Source organism: Sturnus vulgaris, chromosome Z (genome assembly GCF_052056855.1).
Source record: "Sturnus vulgaris isolate bStuVul1 chromosome Z, bStuVul1.hap1, whole genome shotgun sequence".
Taxonomy (NCBI): Eukaryota; Metazoa; Chordata; class Aves; order Passeriformes; family Sturnidae; genus Sturnus; species Sturnus vulgaris.
The window spans coordinates 40,581,695-40,597,654 of NC_142283.1; the positions used below are offsets into that span (position 1 = coordinate 40,581,695).

Here is a 15,960-nt window from a genome sequence, read left to right on the forward strand (position 1 = left end):
GTAAGTTTAGCATGGGATAACCAGTAAACCCCTGTAGTATAAAAGACTTCTGCTTCCAAAGATTCTAGTATTTAAAGGTCTTGTTTTTATAAAATTAACCACATTTATGCACTGATAACAATGTAGGACCTTGTGTGCTTTTTTTCCAGTTTATTTGCTGCACTAGCTTGCCCATGAGTGATCCAGTGAATGAATTTCACTCTTGCTGTAACCTTATCTTTAGATCCCTTTTTTATTCTGTTCAAAGCAGCCACTTCATCAGTGGTTACCCTGGTACAGGTTTTTCACAAAACAGAATTTTTAATAAAGAAACGGTTTACTGTTGAGAATTGCATCTTTTTGTTAGGGATTGACAAAAAAGTTGCTCTTTATGTACTTCATCATGTTAAAAAATCTAGCAAGTACCATTAACTGAGACAGGTTAGGAACACTTGTGGTTTCAAATCTCCCACAACACATAGCTTGTTCGAGTATTTGTTTCTTCAAACCTTCAGCAATGTTTTCTGTGAAATTTGTGAAATACTGTGTTGAATATCACAGTACTTTAAACATTGTTGAAAAAACTTTAAAAGGTTCTTCATGTTGTGGATGGCTAGTTTGTAAATGCTCTTAGTGCTTGTGGCTCCATACTCTTGTTAGCTGATGCCTAAAGGTACAATATACACCCAAAAGGGTTCATTGTTAGCAATAACACTTGTAAAATTGTATTTCAAATACTTGATAGTTTTCAATTTTTTTGGCCAACTAACTACATTGTCAGTGATATTACCATGCAAAGTGGTTGATGAAGGACTTGGACTAGGAGCAGAAGTAGCTCCTCTGCTACTTGTCTGTTTATGCTTGTATCTTTTGTGTTAACTTCCATCTGCAGGGTTTTTTTCCCAAAAACTTTTTGAGAGACGACATCATTTTGTGAGGGTTAGTTTAGTTCCAAATGTGTAATATAGTCCACAGATCCACTTAACTGGGCACATGTAAATGTCAATATGTGAATACACTGAAAGTGAAAGAATGAGCGAGGGCATCACAGTCAACTCCCTCTTGCATTGTGAAGCACCCACTTTTCCTCAAGGATACCTTTTGTGCTGTCTACCTCCCAGGTGAGCGTGCAGTGTCAAGACATGTATTAGTAAAGTTGTAATTCTTAATGGTTTTAGGTTGTATACATACTTTTATTTTAGGTGAAAAATCAACAATAACTAATACTTTCCTCCTTGTACTCCAGAGGTGCTTAACCTGCAGGTAGGAGACCATTGCTCCAGAGCATGTTTTACTGCAATGCAAGAACATGCAGAAAGAGTAAGACACTGCCTCACTTCTTCAGGGTGGTAATGGGCATGGTTCTTTGGGGGATCTGCTGGTCTCTGTTTGTGTTGAGCTGTTCTGATCCAGAGAAACAAAGTTCTAGTTGTTTTGATACAATTTACCTCTCTTGTTTTTTTAAATTTTATTTTTTCAGAAGAAATCAAGCAGCATCTTCCCCTCACACCAAAAAAAAAAGCAGGGAAAGACATGATGAATAACAGTACAAAGATGTGAAAAACTATATTTGGAATACTTCTTTCCTTTTCTTCTCTCCTCAGAGATTTTACTGTGCTGTGTACATGCATGCATCATGAAAATATGATGCTACTGTATTTTGATTACAATGTAATAGAAGATCATAACAAAACCTGTGATAAATAAACCTGTGACTTAGATTGTTTTAACAAGCATGTTAAGCTATCTGTTATATATACTAGCATTAATATGTCCCCTAACAAGATGAGAATTTGATTTAAAATGTTGTTTAAAAATTTTGGTCATACTTTTCTGTTGTCCAAAAGCTTTCACTTAGAGGACCTTCCAAACTCAGTTGGCTAACCTGAGACACTCCTAGTCAACCTGAAAAAGCTGGTGAACCAGGATGAGTAGGTCAGCATAATAGCCTGTTTTTTTATGTGATTGAGGAAACTGAGTATGACTTCTAGTCCTCTGTTTAGTGGCATGCTGTCTCATGGGTTCCATCTCAGGGGCTTGGTGGTGAGATTGATCTAGGAGTAAAATCTTGAATCCAGCATGTGTAAAGAACTAAATTAAATCAGCTTTTTTATTTCCTAGACAATTTCTCTTGAGCTAGTCTTACAGAATAGAACGTGCTGTTTGTCTTCTCCCATTGCCTAAAAAGAATAGTCTTGCTCTGTTTTCTAAAGGAACACTGCAGTAAGAGAATGGAAGATGATGGGCAAGGTTCAGGGTACAGTCCCAGGCTAGCACTGCTGCTCTGCTGCCCTTGCAGTCTGTTTTAAGTTGCTATAAAAGTGCCTGTATGTATTGCATTTTCAGCACTAGCACCTTAAAGCAAAAGTGTTAAAATTCTTCCTTAATTTGAAAGTAAATGCTGCATCACCAGCTAAATCTCTGAGAAGTACAGAGCTGCATGATTTAAGTGCAATCGACCGCATTACGTGTTAGCAGTTTGGAAGTCAATATTTTTTATAGTCCTTTTTTTCTGTTGACATGAAAAAATGGCCACTTCTGATTGCATACTCCAGTGAGAACTTTGGCCTATGGATTTTAGAAAATTGCTTGTATCTGAAGTGTCCCATAACTGATGCCTGATGTATACCTTAATGCTTATGTGTGAATATAATTGTGTAAGAAACAGACTGTAAAGAAAAGTGTGCTGCTAGCTCTGCTCATCTGAATGTAGGCAAAAAGCTGCTCAGCAGGACCTTATTTAATGATGATGTAAGAAAAACTGGCAGTGAATAACAGGCAGGCAACATCATTCATGACAGATTATTTTTCTACACATCTGGAAAGTGTTATCTTGAAAACTTTGCAGTGGTTATATTGTTTTGTCCAGAAAATCTGTTTTATAGGAAGTTTTTCTCCTATACGCATTTTTTCCCCTTCTCCTCCTCCAGTTTTGATGAAGAGTATTTTTAAGCATGTTTTACACTTTGCAGCAAAATACTGCAGTCTTTTCTGAAAGTCCTAATGAGTTCTCTTTTCTAAGAGAAACTTAATCGTATATGGGGGTATCTGCTTTATCATATGCAGATACCATTTTTGATAACTTGATGCCATTTCTCAGTGCAGTGATTCCTCTGAAAAGCAGTGAAGGGGGAAAAAAACCAAAACATGACTAAATTGTTCTAGTAACAGACTGAAGTGTTAAGCACTGAAGAAGAAAATTAAACATGCAGGTCTAAGCATCCTTTCATGTTGCTTAAAGCCCAACAGGAGCTTTTTCTTGCTGTCTTACTTTTTTATGCCTGCATAATAAACAAAATATATTTTTTCATCATTGGTGTCATCTCTAACTGGCTTATAAATAGCTGAAACATCAAACTTGCCCAGTTACCTAGTCGTAGTATGCTTTGTGCTCATGCTTTAATGCATTGGGAATGTTAATTCAATGCAGCTAGTGGTTTCAGAAAATTTGAAACGTGTATTTAAGTAGAATAGTAGCATATTTTAAGTAAAATATTTAAAGATATATTCAAAAGGTGTACATTATATAATTTTTAACACTGGAAGAAAAATAAAACTGAAAAGGAAGATTGAGAAATAGAAATATTCACTAGACTCTGCCACCTAAAGCTAATTGCATTCGGCATATCCTTGTCAGACACACATTTTGACCTCAGAGAGATGTTGCAGGCCTTTTTGCAGTCCTTAGAGGAAAAAGCTGTTTGCAGAGCTGATAATTTGTGACTTTAACTGAGTGGTTAAGGATTTAATCTTCATGAACAATAGATTTCCATTTTTCCTCAAGAAGTAAGCTTTCCCTACCAATGAGTTAGCTTTCATTTTTCACAGGACGTGCTTGGGAAAGCACATTGGGAAATACAGAGCACTAGAAACTCTTAATGATACTGGAACCAAGTAATCACAAATAAATTCAGATTTTTTTTTATTTTTTTTTTTTTTTTTTAGTACAAATCGCAAAAAACAGGAGGTGCTGCAAGATCAAGACAAGAACTTAATATTTAGTGTTCCAGAATAATTCTGAAATTATTTGTCTGTGTAAGAAATGCATCAACAGCACCATAGCTGCCCTTCTTGAAGGTGACAGGAAAGAAAAATGTGATAAAGGTCAGACTGTCAGGCAGCCTATTATGAGCAAAACACTTTCCTAGGATAGAGCCTCGCCAAGAGTGGGCTGGTGCCACCTTGACATTACAGCGTCTGTCAAAAGGAAAAACAACTCATGACTCCAGGTAATAACTGAAGGTAGTAAAAACAACTCATTTGCCCTATTTCTTCCATCTCTAGGGGGAAAAATACATCAAGCTACCGTGTAGCAATCATATTAAAAAGTTCTGCACAGTTGCCTCAAGCAGTTGGTTGAGGTCTTTTACTTTATTATGAAATACACAAAAGTGAAAGCTTATCTCTTAAGTTTGTGGAAGGAGCCCTTGGTAAATATATTTGAATTTATTTGGTTTTATTCAGTGTTGAATGTAGTAATATTTGAAGAAAGAGCAATAAAAATGGAACTGTAAAGTTACCATGTGTACCTTTTGAGGCAAATTTATTACATTTTCTTTTAAAATAGGATATTTATTTTTCACTAATTGCAAAGACTCCAGACTCAACCTAAGAGTTTCAGCTTATTTTATTTCTAACATGGCTACCAGAAATGCCAGCCTGCCTAGAGCAGTGTGCAAATAGGGTAATTAAGTGTATTAAAAGTGCATTTGAGATAGCATGGTATTATTGAAGAAAGAGAAGGAAAGAAGACAGCATGACTTTCTAACGAAGGCAATTTTCGAACCTGATAGAAGACCTCATGAGGTGAGCAAGGTTTATCTGGATAAAGCTACATGAAAGATTAGCACTGGTTGCAGAAAGTTTTGTTAATACCATTTTGATAAAAAGTGTTTTCCTTGAAGACCTAGATTTGAAATGAAATATTTTTGACACGACAGTGATCAATGATTTCGGTGAAGGTTTTATCTGAAATATACCTAGATTTTTGAATTTAAACCCATGAATCAAAAGCTAATAAGAAAATCTGCACAGCAGACTTGATCTCTGAAAACTGAGAAATGGCCTTCAAAGAAGAGAATTCAACCCCATCTCACATATCCATTTTCCTGATACTTAATGTGCCACAAATTTACAGGAAAGAGAGGAAAACTTACACTTGTTCTTTAAAGATGGAAAGCTCCAACTGCCACAAGTCTCAGGTGTCCATTTTGCATCTGATTCCAGAAGAATAAACTTTCTTAACTGCACTACTGCAAAATTGTCTTTATTGTTTCATGCTGCAATATTACTTTTGCCCTTAGATGGCAATTCTTTTCTGCCCATGCAACTTTTGAGGAGGTTTGTAGCAGTTGGTACATGCCAGTTTTTGCAGCAAATACCCATGTTTTAATTGGAGTGTTCATATGCTTTTTATCAAAGGAATGTTAGTTTGATGCTTTCTTGTGTGGCTTTTGCCCTGCATAAAAAAAGTAAAACCTAAAAGTCCAACAAAAGACTGACACAGCGGTCCTGTTCAGAGCATTGAATGTGCTGATCGCTTAAGACTTTAACTGCATCTCTTAAACTGCAGTGTTTCTTTACTGCCTAAGTTTGTGATGATAATCTCATTGGCAGGAGGGACTGAAAGTTGTCTGTCACTGCTAGCAGCAGATGTCTGGAATGCCTACTGTTAATAGTAAAAAATATCAGAAAATCTTGACTTTTGATTTCAGAGCGTTAGCTTTCACATTATGATCTCAGGAGTACTGTAAGGTACAGGTGTCTTTGTAAAAAGATAGTACCACTTTACTCCTTAGAGAAATTAGTCATAGAAAAAATCTTAGCTGAGGAAGTAGTACATCCATCCACAAACGCCAGAGTGGTGTTTGAGTTAGAAAGTGCCTTAAGGCACTGAGCTTCAAATACTTGGGTAAAACATCATAGACTTCTTGGATGTTAGTCTGAGACCTTGTCTCAGCTCTTTTAGACAATACAACACCTGTGTTATATGAAAATGATACTGAACTATCTGATAAAATTGTATCTGGCATCACCCTTAAACTTGAAGGACCACAAAAAGCTTTACCAACTGGAAGTAAACTGTACTAAATAAGGTGACTCTCAGGACAGATATACTGAGGAAGTGAAAAGTCCTTGTCTCTTCTGAAAGTGCCAGAAATCTGAGATCAGTTTCATTGAAGCATCCTGTGGATAGGCTAAAAGTCCTCACCCATTCATGTACAATCTTGTATAGTCTTTTTTGTTCAAGTCTTGCAAAAAATTTTAGTAAGCTTGAACAATTGTCTTCTGTTTGTGTGCAGATTTACCTGGGTTTCATTAACCTGAAAAAAATTTAATTGAATAATTTCCTAAAATACTCACCCTCTGTGCAGTGGAAATGTGTTTGCTGAAACAGGTGTTGGGAGTTGGTTTTTTCTTTTTTTTTCCCTTCTCCTCTCTGTCTCGAATTTTTTCCCCTTGATATGCTAAGATGGCTAGTGATAGGGGGAGGGAGAGACTTCCTGTCCCTTACAGGTGATGGAAAGTAGAACACGCTCCTGGTTTATAACTAAATGTGGCAAATATCAGGATACCCTTTGGAAAGAGTCAACTGTTGTGTTAAATAAACTTGCAATTGAAAGGAGTCAGATACAGGAGTCATGCCTCTGTGAGGTTAAAGGGTTAAATTATTGAAAAATAAATTGAAACAAAGATAATTAACTTAGAGAATGTATAGACACTTAAACCAGAAATATTAAGACTGATGTGACTGAAGTGTTAACAGAAGAATGTGTTAAAGCCTTAGAAACAGCCAAGCAAGCGTATCGTATGTGTTAATTACTACAGAATGCTGTATATAGTTTTTCATTCATATTCCTTGATTGTGTTATGGGTTGACACTGGTTGAGTGCCAGGCACCCACAGAAACTGCTTGCTCACTCCCCTCCACATCTGGACAGTGGAGAGAGATGTAACAAAGGGTTCATGGATTTAAATAAGGACTGGGAGACGTCACTCATCAAATATCAGGGCAAAACAGGCTCAACTTAGAGATATAAAGTGAATTTATTACTAACATAATCAGGGCAGGATAATGAGAAGTAAAAAAAGCCCTTGAAAACACCTTCCCCCCACCCCTCCCTCGTTCTCAAGCTCTATGTCTTACCCCCGTGGTGCAAGCTGACAGGGAATGAGGGTTTTATGGTCAATTCATCAGCCATGGTTTATTCCACTGCTCAGAGGGAGGAGTCATTCCCCAGCTGCACCATGGGGTCCCTCCCACAGGAGACAGTTCTCCATAAACTTCTCCAATGTGGGTCCATCTCACGGGCAACAGCTCTCGGTGACCTGCTGCAATGTGAGTCCATTCCACAGGCAGCAGTCCTCCCAAAACTGCTGCAGCCTGGGTCACTCTTCCACAGGGTGCAGCCCTCCAAGGAGACTCCACAGATCTCCCACAGAGCCTCAGGCTCCAGCCTGGGGCTCCTCCACAGGCTGTGGGTGGATCTCTGCATCCCCATGCACCTCCATGGGCAGCAGGGGCACAGCTGCTTCTCCATGGGCTGCTGCACCAGGGGCTGCAGGGGAATCTCAGCTCCAGTGCCTGGAGCAGCTGCAGCCCCTCCTTCTGCACTGACCTGGGTGTCTGCAGGGCTGCTCCTCTCACATGTTCTCACTCTGCTATTCTTTGACTGGAATTAAAACTGTGCCGCCATCTGTGATATCTTCTTACATATGTTATCACAGAGGCATTTCCACGATTTATAATTGACCCAGCCTTGTCCAGTGGCACACCCATATTTGGAGCCACCAGGGACTGGCCCTCTTGTACATTCTAGCAGCTTCTCAAAGAAGCCACCTCTGTGGCGCCCCTTGCTAACAAAAAACAGGCCGTGCAAACCCAACACAGATAGCAATAAGAAAAACTTGTGATATTAATGCTGTCAAATTGAGAGATTTGAAGTCCTAAAATATTCTAAGAGGAAATGAGAAGAATCACAAGTCTTGGGCATTTTGCACCAGCACTGTTCACGTTAAAGGATTATGTTCAGCACATGCCCCAGTCACTGTGCAGTAGTCAATCCAAAAGAAATCAAGATGTATGAGAGTTGCATAGACAGCAGTGTTTGTCCTCCATGGTAAGCCCAAGTGATTCTTGCCAGAATGCTTATGTGTCATAAAACTGTAGAATCATGGAATGGCTTGAGTGGGGCATTAAGGATCATCTAGTTCCAACCTGCCTACCATGGTCAGGGACACTTTCACTGGGCCAGATTGCTCAGACCTTCATCCAACCTGGCCTTGAACACTTCCAAGGAAGCATTCATATCTTCTGTGGACAACCTGTTCTAGTGCTCACCACTCCCCTAGAATTTCTTTCCAGTGTCTAATCTAAACATGCTGTCTTTCAGTTTGAAGCCATTCCCCTTTGTCCTGCCACTGCTTGTCCTTGTAAATAGTCCCTTTCCATCTTCCTTGTAAGGCTGCCTTCAGGTACTGAAAGGCTGCAACTGGACTTACCCTGAAGCCTTAGCCTCTCCAGGCTGAACAATCCCAATTCTGTCAGCCTTTCCTCATAGCAGAGGTGATCCATCCCTCTGATCATCCTGGTGGCCTCCTCTGGACTCCCTCCAACAGGTTCGTGTCCTTCCTGTGCAGGGACCCCAGAGCTGGATGCAGGGTTCCAGCTGGGGTCTCACCAGAGCAGAGCAGAGGGGCAGAATCCCCTCCCTCCCCTGCTGCCCACACGGCTTTGGATGCAGCCCAGGACACGTTTGGCTTTCTGGGCTGGGAGTGCCCATGGCTGGGTCATGTCCAGCCTCTCATCCACCAGCACCCCCAAGTCCTTCTGGGCAGAGCTGCTCTCCATCTGTTCATTCCACAGCCTGTAAAAGAAAAAGAGAAACCATACCTTGGTACTTTGCAGAATGCAACTGCATGAGCAGTGTATTTGAGATAATTTTGTTTAATGAAATCACCTCCCTCTTCTCTAGCATCTTGCATTGAATTTTGCTACACTAACTTCCCACAAATGTAGGAGGGAGTTAAAAGCCATTCCATGACTGATGGCATTTTAGTAGAGCGGGTGATGATTGGAGAGCACTTTGTTTTTTTTGACAAAGGCAAGAGGTGCTACCAAGAAAGAAGTCTGTCAGAGGATCATTTCTTGCATTGGTGGCAATGCTGAAACAGTTTGGTTTTAGTGTGTTTCCTTTATCTTAGGCAGATGATTAGCTGTGCAATACAATACAGAAAATTTAGGAATGCTGCTTTCTGTACAAAAGTCAACCATACATCAACGAAAGTTCTAAGTATATATAAAAAATAATGAAGCATATGTATGTGTACTGATGGTGGTAATTGCTAGAAGGAAGAAAAAGGATATCTGATCAGGTAGTGGTTTATGTGGGACAGAGAGTGAAAAGTGGAAGTCGAGATCAATGAGCCTTTGGCTGATCAAAGTTTTTGTACCATAGAGAGTTGAAGGCAGTGGAGGGGATTATATGAAACATTGTAAAAATCGGCTAGTGGTGGCACAGCATATAGTGACCAAGAGGTGAAAAATGTGCTTTTGGAGTCATGGATAGCATTAGAACTGTAAGACTGTCAGCCTAAAATTGCTCCTACACAAGCTGCTTGTAACTGCACAAGTTAGTAACTCTCAAGTTAGCTGGAAAAGTTTTGCCAATACCTTTTTAGCAAGAAAACAAAAACATAAACTTCCTCTCACTGGAAATGGGGGAAGAAAATATGATGTATAGAGCTTGATCATAGCAAGACCAAGGCTCCCAAGTCTAACTCAGGGGAATCTGGAGCTGCAGAGCATCCTTTGGCTGGAGGAGGATATGTGTCAGTCGCTGATACAAGAGTCTGAAAATGTAATGTGAAAACAGGCATTTCCCAGCAGGTGGGTATTCTGCAAGTATTGAAGGAGAATCTGAGAACTTGAAAGAGATGACCTCTGCAGTGTGCTATGATGGCTAGGAAAATCTAAGTAATCCCTGGACACTTGTGGGGATGACTACAGCCCATCTAGAGTTATTAACTTCAGTGCTTGACAGGAAGCCTGCTTGTGCCATCAGAAACTTGAGATGCACAGTGCCTGGCACTTCTGAGGCTGATTAAATAATTTGTTAACAAATTATGCCTGTGTGTTTGAAGATCTACATTCTGTTAATTGTGACTAACAATGTAAAAGATCTTTGCTTCGTTTATTCAGTACCTATTTTTGTATCTTCATTAGGAGATTATATGGTACATCAGAAAGGGATTGGTATCTGGAGGCTGGTTCTGGACTTCTGTTTTTGTTTACATTTGTTGTTCAGGGGATTTACTCTGAGTTATATCTGGCTTAATCCCCTATGCCAAAAGTGTCCACCACTCAGGTAGTTTGGAGATATCTAGGGATGAAATGTTTAAAGGCTGACTGGACTTTGTTGTGAAAGACAGACTAATTGCAATGCCCAAGGCATTTGTCCAGAGTACAGGAAAACCACCCTGTGAAAGCAAACTGTTTGGTAGGGTCAGTTAAGGAAAGGGCTTCAAAACTGGTGTGAAGTAGCTGGTGTGGATTCAGCCTAAAGGCAACAAATTTTCTTTTGCCTCTTTAAACCCCTCTTTCAGATTGAAAGGTGAAATCTGCCTTCTCTCCCCTTTTTAGAGACATCTTCTAAATTAGGTCTTTATTGTAAGTAGTGGATAATTTTAAGGATTCTGAGTAAGGCTGCTTTGGTAGATCTCTACCTTTGTTGATAGATCTGTTCCTCTAGGGATAGTCCTCACGTGATTTTTAGTGGTAGCACAATTTTCCAGACAACTATGGACTTGGCTCTCAGTATCTCAGATCACACCTCGGACTTATCCTGACTCTCAGAGTCATTTGCAAAGCCGCCTGCTATGCCTGTACTTATCCATGAGTAGTCCTGCTGAAGTCAGGATAAAATTAAATGGGCATGTAACTCTTTGCAGAATCATGCCCTGAGGCTGGAAGGACCTTAAGTAGATTGATTTTAGGATATTTGCCCAGTCCTTTACGGGCAAAACCAGATTGGTTGCATGCTGTCAGTTTGAGCATGGTGTGTTCTCATTCTGAACTGTGTGGGCCCCATAACCACAGCCAGCTCAGAAATGAAATCCACACAATAAAACTCTCTGCAGGGCAGGATGAACTAACGGAGATTTGTTGCAAGGGGGTGACTGCTCCCAATTCTGATCCAAGTGTGAAAAAGTGCAGTTTTAAAACTGGCTGCAAATGATGACATAGATATAATCTTTAACATATTAAGACCAACAATGACTTAATAAAAACTCTTTGGTGATAACTGTTTACACCATCATAGGCTTGCCTTTAATTTCTTTTAAAATTCCCTAAAATTTTTTCATATGTTAGTCTGAAGGAAATGTCGGCTTCCAGAATGTGTATTCTTCTCTATGACCTTTATGTACCGACACACAAATGCCAGCTGACTTAATTTTTGCAAAAGTAGTGTAGCTAGTGAAGCTATCTATAGAAACATTTAAGTGTATATGTTTTTGCAGGACATGACATTTATGTTAGGATCCGTTCTTTCTCTCCTCCTTTTCTCTCTTACTGTGTATTATGCATGACTTGGTGTTCATATCCCTTTATATCTTCATAAAATAGCTTGTTTGAATCTAGACCTTAGAGTACAGAAAGAATTCAGAAAGATGCATCATTAATATTGTAAGTGTAATTATTATAAATGCAGGTTCCTGAATTTTCTTAGTTGCTTTTATATCCATTACGTGTTTGTTTTGCTGATGTCTGTGCCCCTGTGAGAGTTCGCTTCTAATTAATAAACAGTCTTTAGCAGCAAAAATTGTAAAAAAAACCCAAACAAACCAAACATGTTATTATCCAGGTGATAGAAGATACAGCTCAGAGATTACATAGTAAAGTTAAACAACATTAATGAAGATATGATATAGTTACCTGCATCATTGGAATCCTGCAGGTATGAACTTAAAATTTTCATGTACTTTTTAACTGGAAAACGAAACACAAATGAAGGACTACCATATTCATGAACTAAATGTTACCTTCATGAAGAGTTTTACGTTCTGATGCCTAAGGCACTGAAATATGTTTGCAATTTATTTGCCATCTTCTTAAGCTACAACTATAAAAGGTTTTATTACATTTCAAAAATATTTAAACTGTGCTAGAATTGAGTTATTGTGCTCTGAAGTCAAGTGACCACTAGCTGGCAATGTTATACAGCTCTTCCTGTTACAGATTCATTGCATAATACATCATGGTTTGACTCAAGACCTTTAATTTTAAAAATAGAAAAAGAAATTGGATTTCAGTGGGGCTGGGCACTTCTGAATATTTCACTGCTCAGGCTCCAGTGCAGATTAGCAAGAAAATAGGAAGGGCAATGAACAGATATAGTTTCTAAAGTAATAACCTTTGCTTATAGGATTTCTTTTGTTTCTCCAGTTCAGTGTTTTTAGTTTTAATTTTGATTTTAAATGTCTTTCACTTACCTCAGACAATCCGGAGTGTTGAAAATTAAGCTTATACAATGATTTGCAAATAGCCTGGACAGTGCTGTCAGCTCTTTCAAACTCCAATGTAGGTGTGTAGGTGTCCTTCATTGCACTTATTTCAAGTGCCTTTCCTTCACATTCAAATGTCTTAAAACTGTATTATTTCCTGCCTATCTACTATCCTTTGCTTCCTAAGGCATAATTTCATGTCTCCTTCAATTAAGGACAACTAACAAGTTCTCCCTAACTAATCAAGGGAGACAGACAATTAAAGTTACTCAAAAATTTAGGGTATTGAGGATGACTACCAGTGATAGAACAAGCTGACTACATTTCTGTGCTCCAGATACACCAACTGCCATTATTCACTGTATTCTTTTATTGCTACCAGATCTCTTACATGCAAGTAGGTGGAGTCTCACACATACATGAAACTCAGTGGTCAGAAGCTGTTATTTACTAATGTGAAAAAAAGTGTAACTGAAGGAAGCATTTAGACAAACAAATTAAAAACAAAAAAACAAAAAACAAAAAACAATCCACAAAAAACACTCTCAGTATTTTGCGCTGTAAAGTCATATTTTATCCTGGAAAAGGCCAGACTGAGGAACAGAAGGGTGACATAAACCCCTGGTTTCAATTCTGAGAGGATTATGGAAGAGAAACCATGCTTGTGATAGAAATTATTTCATGTATATTTATTGCATGAAGAATTTTGAGATTCTTAGATCTGTAAGATTTTTGGAAACATGTTGTTTGCCATTTGTTCAGTTAGCAAATAGTCTTGTGTGCATTCAGGTCCTGTGTTTACTTTTCTTACTCTAGTCAATGTTGCCATTTGGTAACTTCAGAAATAAGTAAAGAATAAGACCCTGGAGAAGACAAAACTGTTAAAAGGAAAAGAAAGAATCATTTAAACAGAGGCATTTAGAAGGTAGAGATACAGAAGGAGGATGTCTTGAAGTCACCTTCAGCATGGAGTAAGTTCAGCACAGAGAGCCAGTCATTCCACAGAATGCAATTCCTTGCTGGTCCAAAGTGGTGGCTCAGCACCCTCTAAATACAAGGGGAAATCTGTGCCACGGTGACTGAAGTCATCTACTAAAGGACTCCTCTACACATGAATATTCTCCTGCTTTGAGAAAATTGCTACCTTTAGAGGGAATAGATATGTGAAAAGCACAACTGTACATTAGACATAGCAAGCTTTTAATTGAAAATAAAATTGTCTTCCCACCAGCAATTTGCCTAGTAGAGTTTGGGATGCTAGCAAGAAGGCTGAGGTTTTGGTATTTAACTACTTCTATATTTCTTGGGTTTTCATGCTATTGTTGCCTGCCAGCCAGCCTTTAATATGAAAACTCTTTCGATCATGGACTCTCTCTGTCCTTTTGCCTTTTATCTGAAACATGCCTTGTGTCTTAGGAGAAACTGTTCCCTTTAGAAAGGTTAATGAAATGTTTACTTCAGGAAACTGTTAAGTCAGTAAATGTCTTTCTGTGCTGGATAATTTTTCAGGTAGTGCTCACTGAGAAACAAAGGGAGTAAGATGGAGCTCAAATTGTGAAAAGTATGCTTTTCGTCCTGCATAAACATTCATTAACAACGGAAGTTTTTAAGTGCAGTGATAGAAAAGCTTTCTTACTAATATAATAGAACTTTATTTTCTAATACTACAAATAGGTTTAATTTATAGTAATTACAAAGATTTTTTCTGACGTCAGGATACCCGAGGTAGAAGTCTTCTCCATTTCCTAGATGCTGGGATTTGTTTATTTTTTTTTTTTTTTAGTATGTCCAAAAGATCTAGGCTAATTATCTCAAACTGTAGCAGCACTTAAAACTGAGACACATACTCCAGGTATTTGAAGTTAAAACAGTCTGATCTCATGGAACAGACCACAGAAGAGATCAAGCCTAAACAACGTGCTGCTAAATTACACTCTTAAAGTAAGTGTGCTGGGCAAAAATTGCTAATACAGGCTAGAGGAGTTTTATATCATCAGAAAATGGCAAATCTAGTCATCCTTTGATATCCTATACCTTCTAATTTACTTCTCTTCAGATCACTGCAGCTTAAAAAAGATTGCAAATGCTAAATTAGTATGTTGAATTACCAATGCTAAATTAGTATGTTGAATTTCTATTTTTTCCTCCCCTGCCAGGTCCCCAAGGCAGCACCTACTCTGAAATGGTGGCATGGGAGCTAATCAGGGAGGTGATGAAAAGATTTTGTTTTGAGAGATTGCTGAAAGAATGAGGAGTTTGACAGAAGCATCTTAGCAAAAATGACATGCTCAATTTTGGCAAAGAGCTGGGCCGACAGGCACAACAAAATTGATGGAATTATGACGATTAAATGTTGAATGCTGTTGCAATTATTAATAATAGATGTCTATTACTCTTTTGACACCAACTGTAGTTCTCACTGTTTTGGGGGTGTTCATCTGGGTTTCTTAAAAAAAAAAAGACTTGAAGTGTGGTAATTAAAAAATTATCAAAATTGCAGAGAGAGTGTATCCTCTATTGATACTGTTCTAAGAGAAGTCCACATTATAGTATAGTTCTATTTCTATAATATTTCTCGACTTAGTCAGAGAAACAGGGGTTTTTTAAAACTGTAATGTTGATGACGGCAATGATTATTATTATTAATGATTATGTTTATTGTAGACATTGTCTCTGAAAGGCCAGCAAATGGAATAAAACCAAGAAAGACTGTTTATTTCTGAACCTCTAACTCTTTCTATCTTGTTTACTGCAACAAGAACTTAGACAGATGCAAAAATGATGTTGAATGATAGCTATCTGGATTTTAGTGTGTTGTGCAGCTATTTAACTTGATGGAAGACTCTTTTCTAACAGGAACCATGCCATTTGCACATTTGCTTTATTGAAATACAGACCTCAACACTAGGCATAAGTTATGTAAGCAAACTGATTCCAATGTACAAAATTATGTTAGTGGTTGTCATTTCTGTGAAATGGAATTGCTTCAGATGGTCTTAACATTTCCACACTCTGCTTGACTGCACCCGACCAGTTTCTGAGTAGATTTTAGTAATATCAAATCTTATTTTAAAAGTTTCCTTTTTCTCTCCTCTGCAGTTAAACTGTTTGCTGTACCTGGTAAAGAAATAAGATTTTTCTTTTTGTTCTTTCTGTTTTGAACATCAAAATATGAGAATTAGAAAATGTAATTTTCTTGACTTGAGGCAGAAAACTCGCCAGCTAATTAAATTACTGGAAATTTTTAACAATATCTTCAGATATTACAAACTAGTTTCCATTTTATTAATTTTCAACCTCTTCAACATCTCAGATTACTTAATTGTTCCTCTGTGCTTTTGCATTTCTAAGGATTGTTTTGTTTCTCACTTGCAGCTGAGCAGGCATGCATGCAATATAGCAGGTTTTTCTTTGTTTCTATTACAGTGCATGAGACTATCTTATATGGATTGTGAGTGATGCCATGTTAATAATAGA

The 15,960-nt window shown here is 38.2% G+C and overlaps 1 protein-coding gene across 1 annotated transcript in view; it reads left to right on the plus strand.

Moving 5' to 3' along the window:
• SLC71A2 (solute carrier family 71 member 2) overlaps positions 1–14,769 on the plus strand; it is a 47,055-nt gene extending 32,286 nt beyond the window's left edge. Inside the window, exon 12 of the mRNA XM_088156986.1 lies at positions 14,640–14,769. Coding sequence (XP_088013112.1) covers positions 14,640–14,684 — 45 coding nt within the window. The 3' untranslated portion in view covers positions 14,685–14,769. The remainder of the gene's footprint in view (positions 1–14,639) is intronic.
• The last annotated feature ends 1,191 nt before the right edge of the window (positions 14,770–15,960 follow it).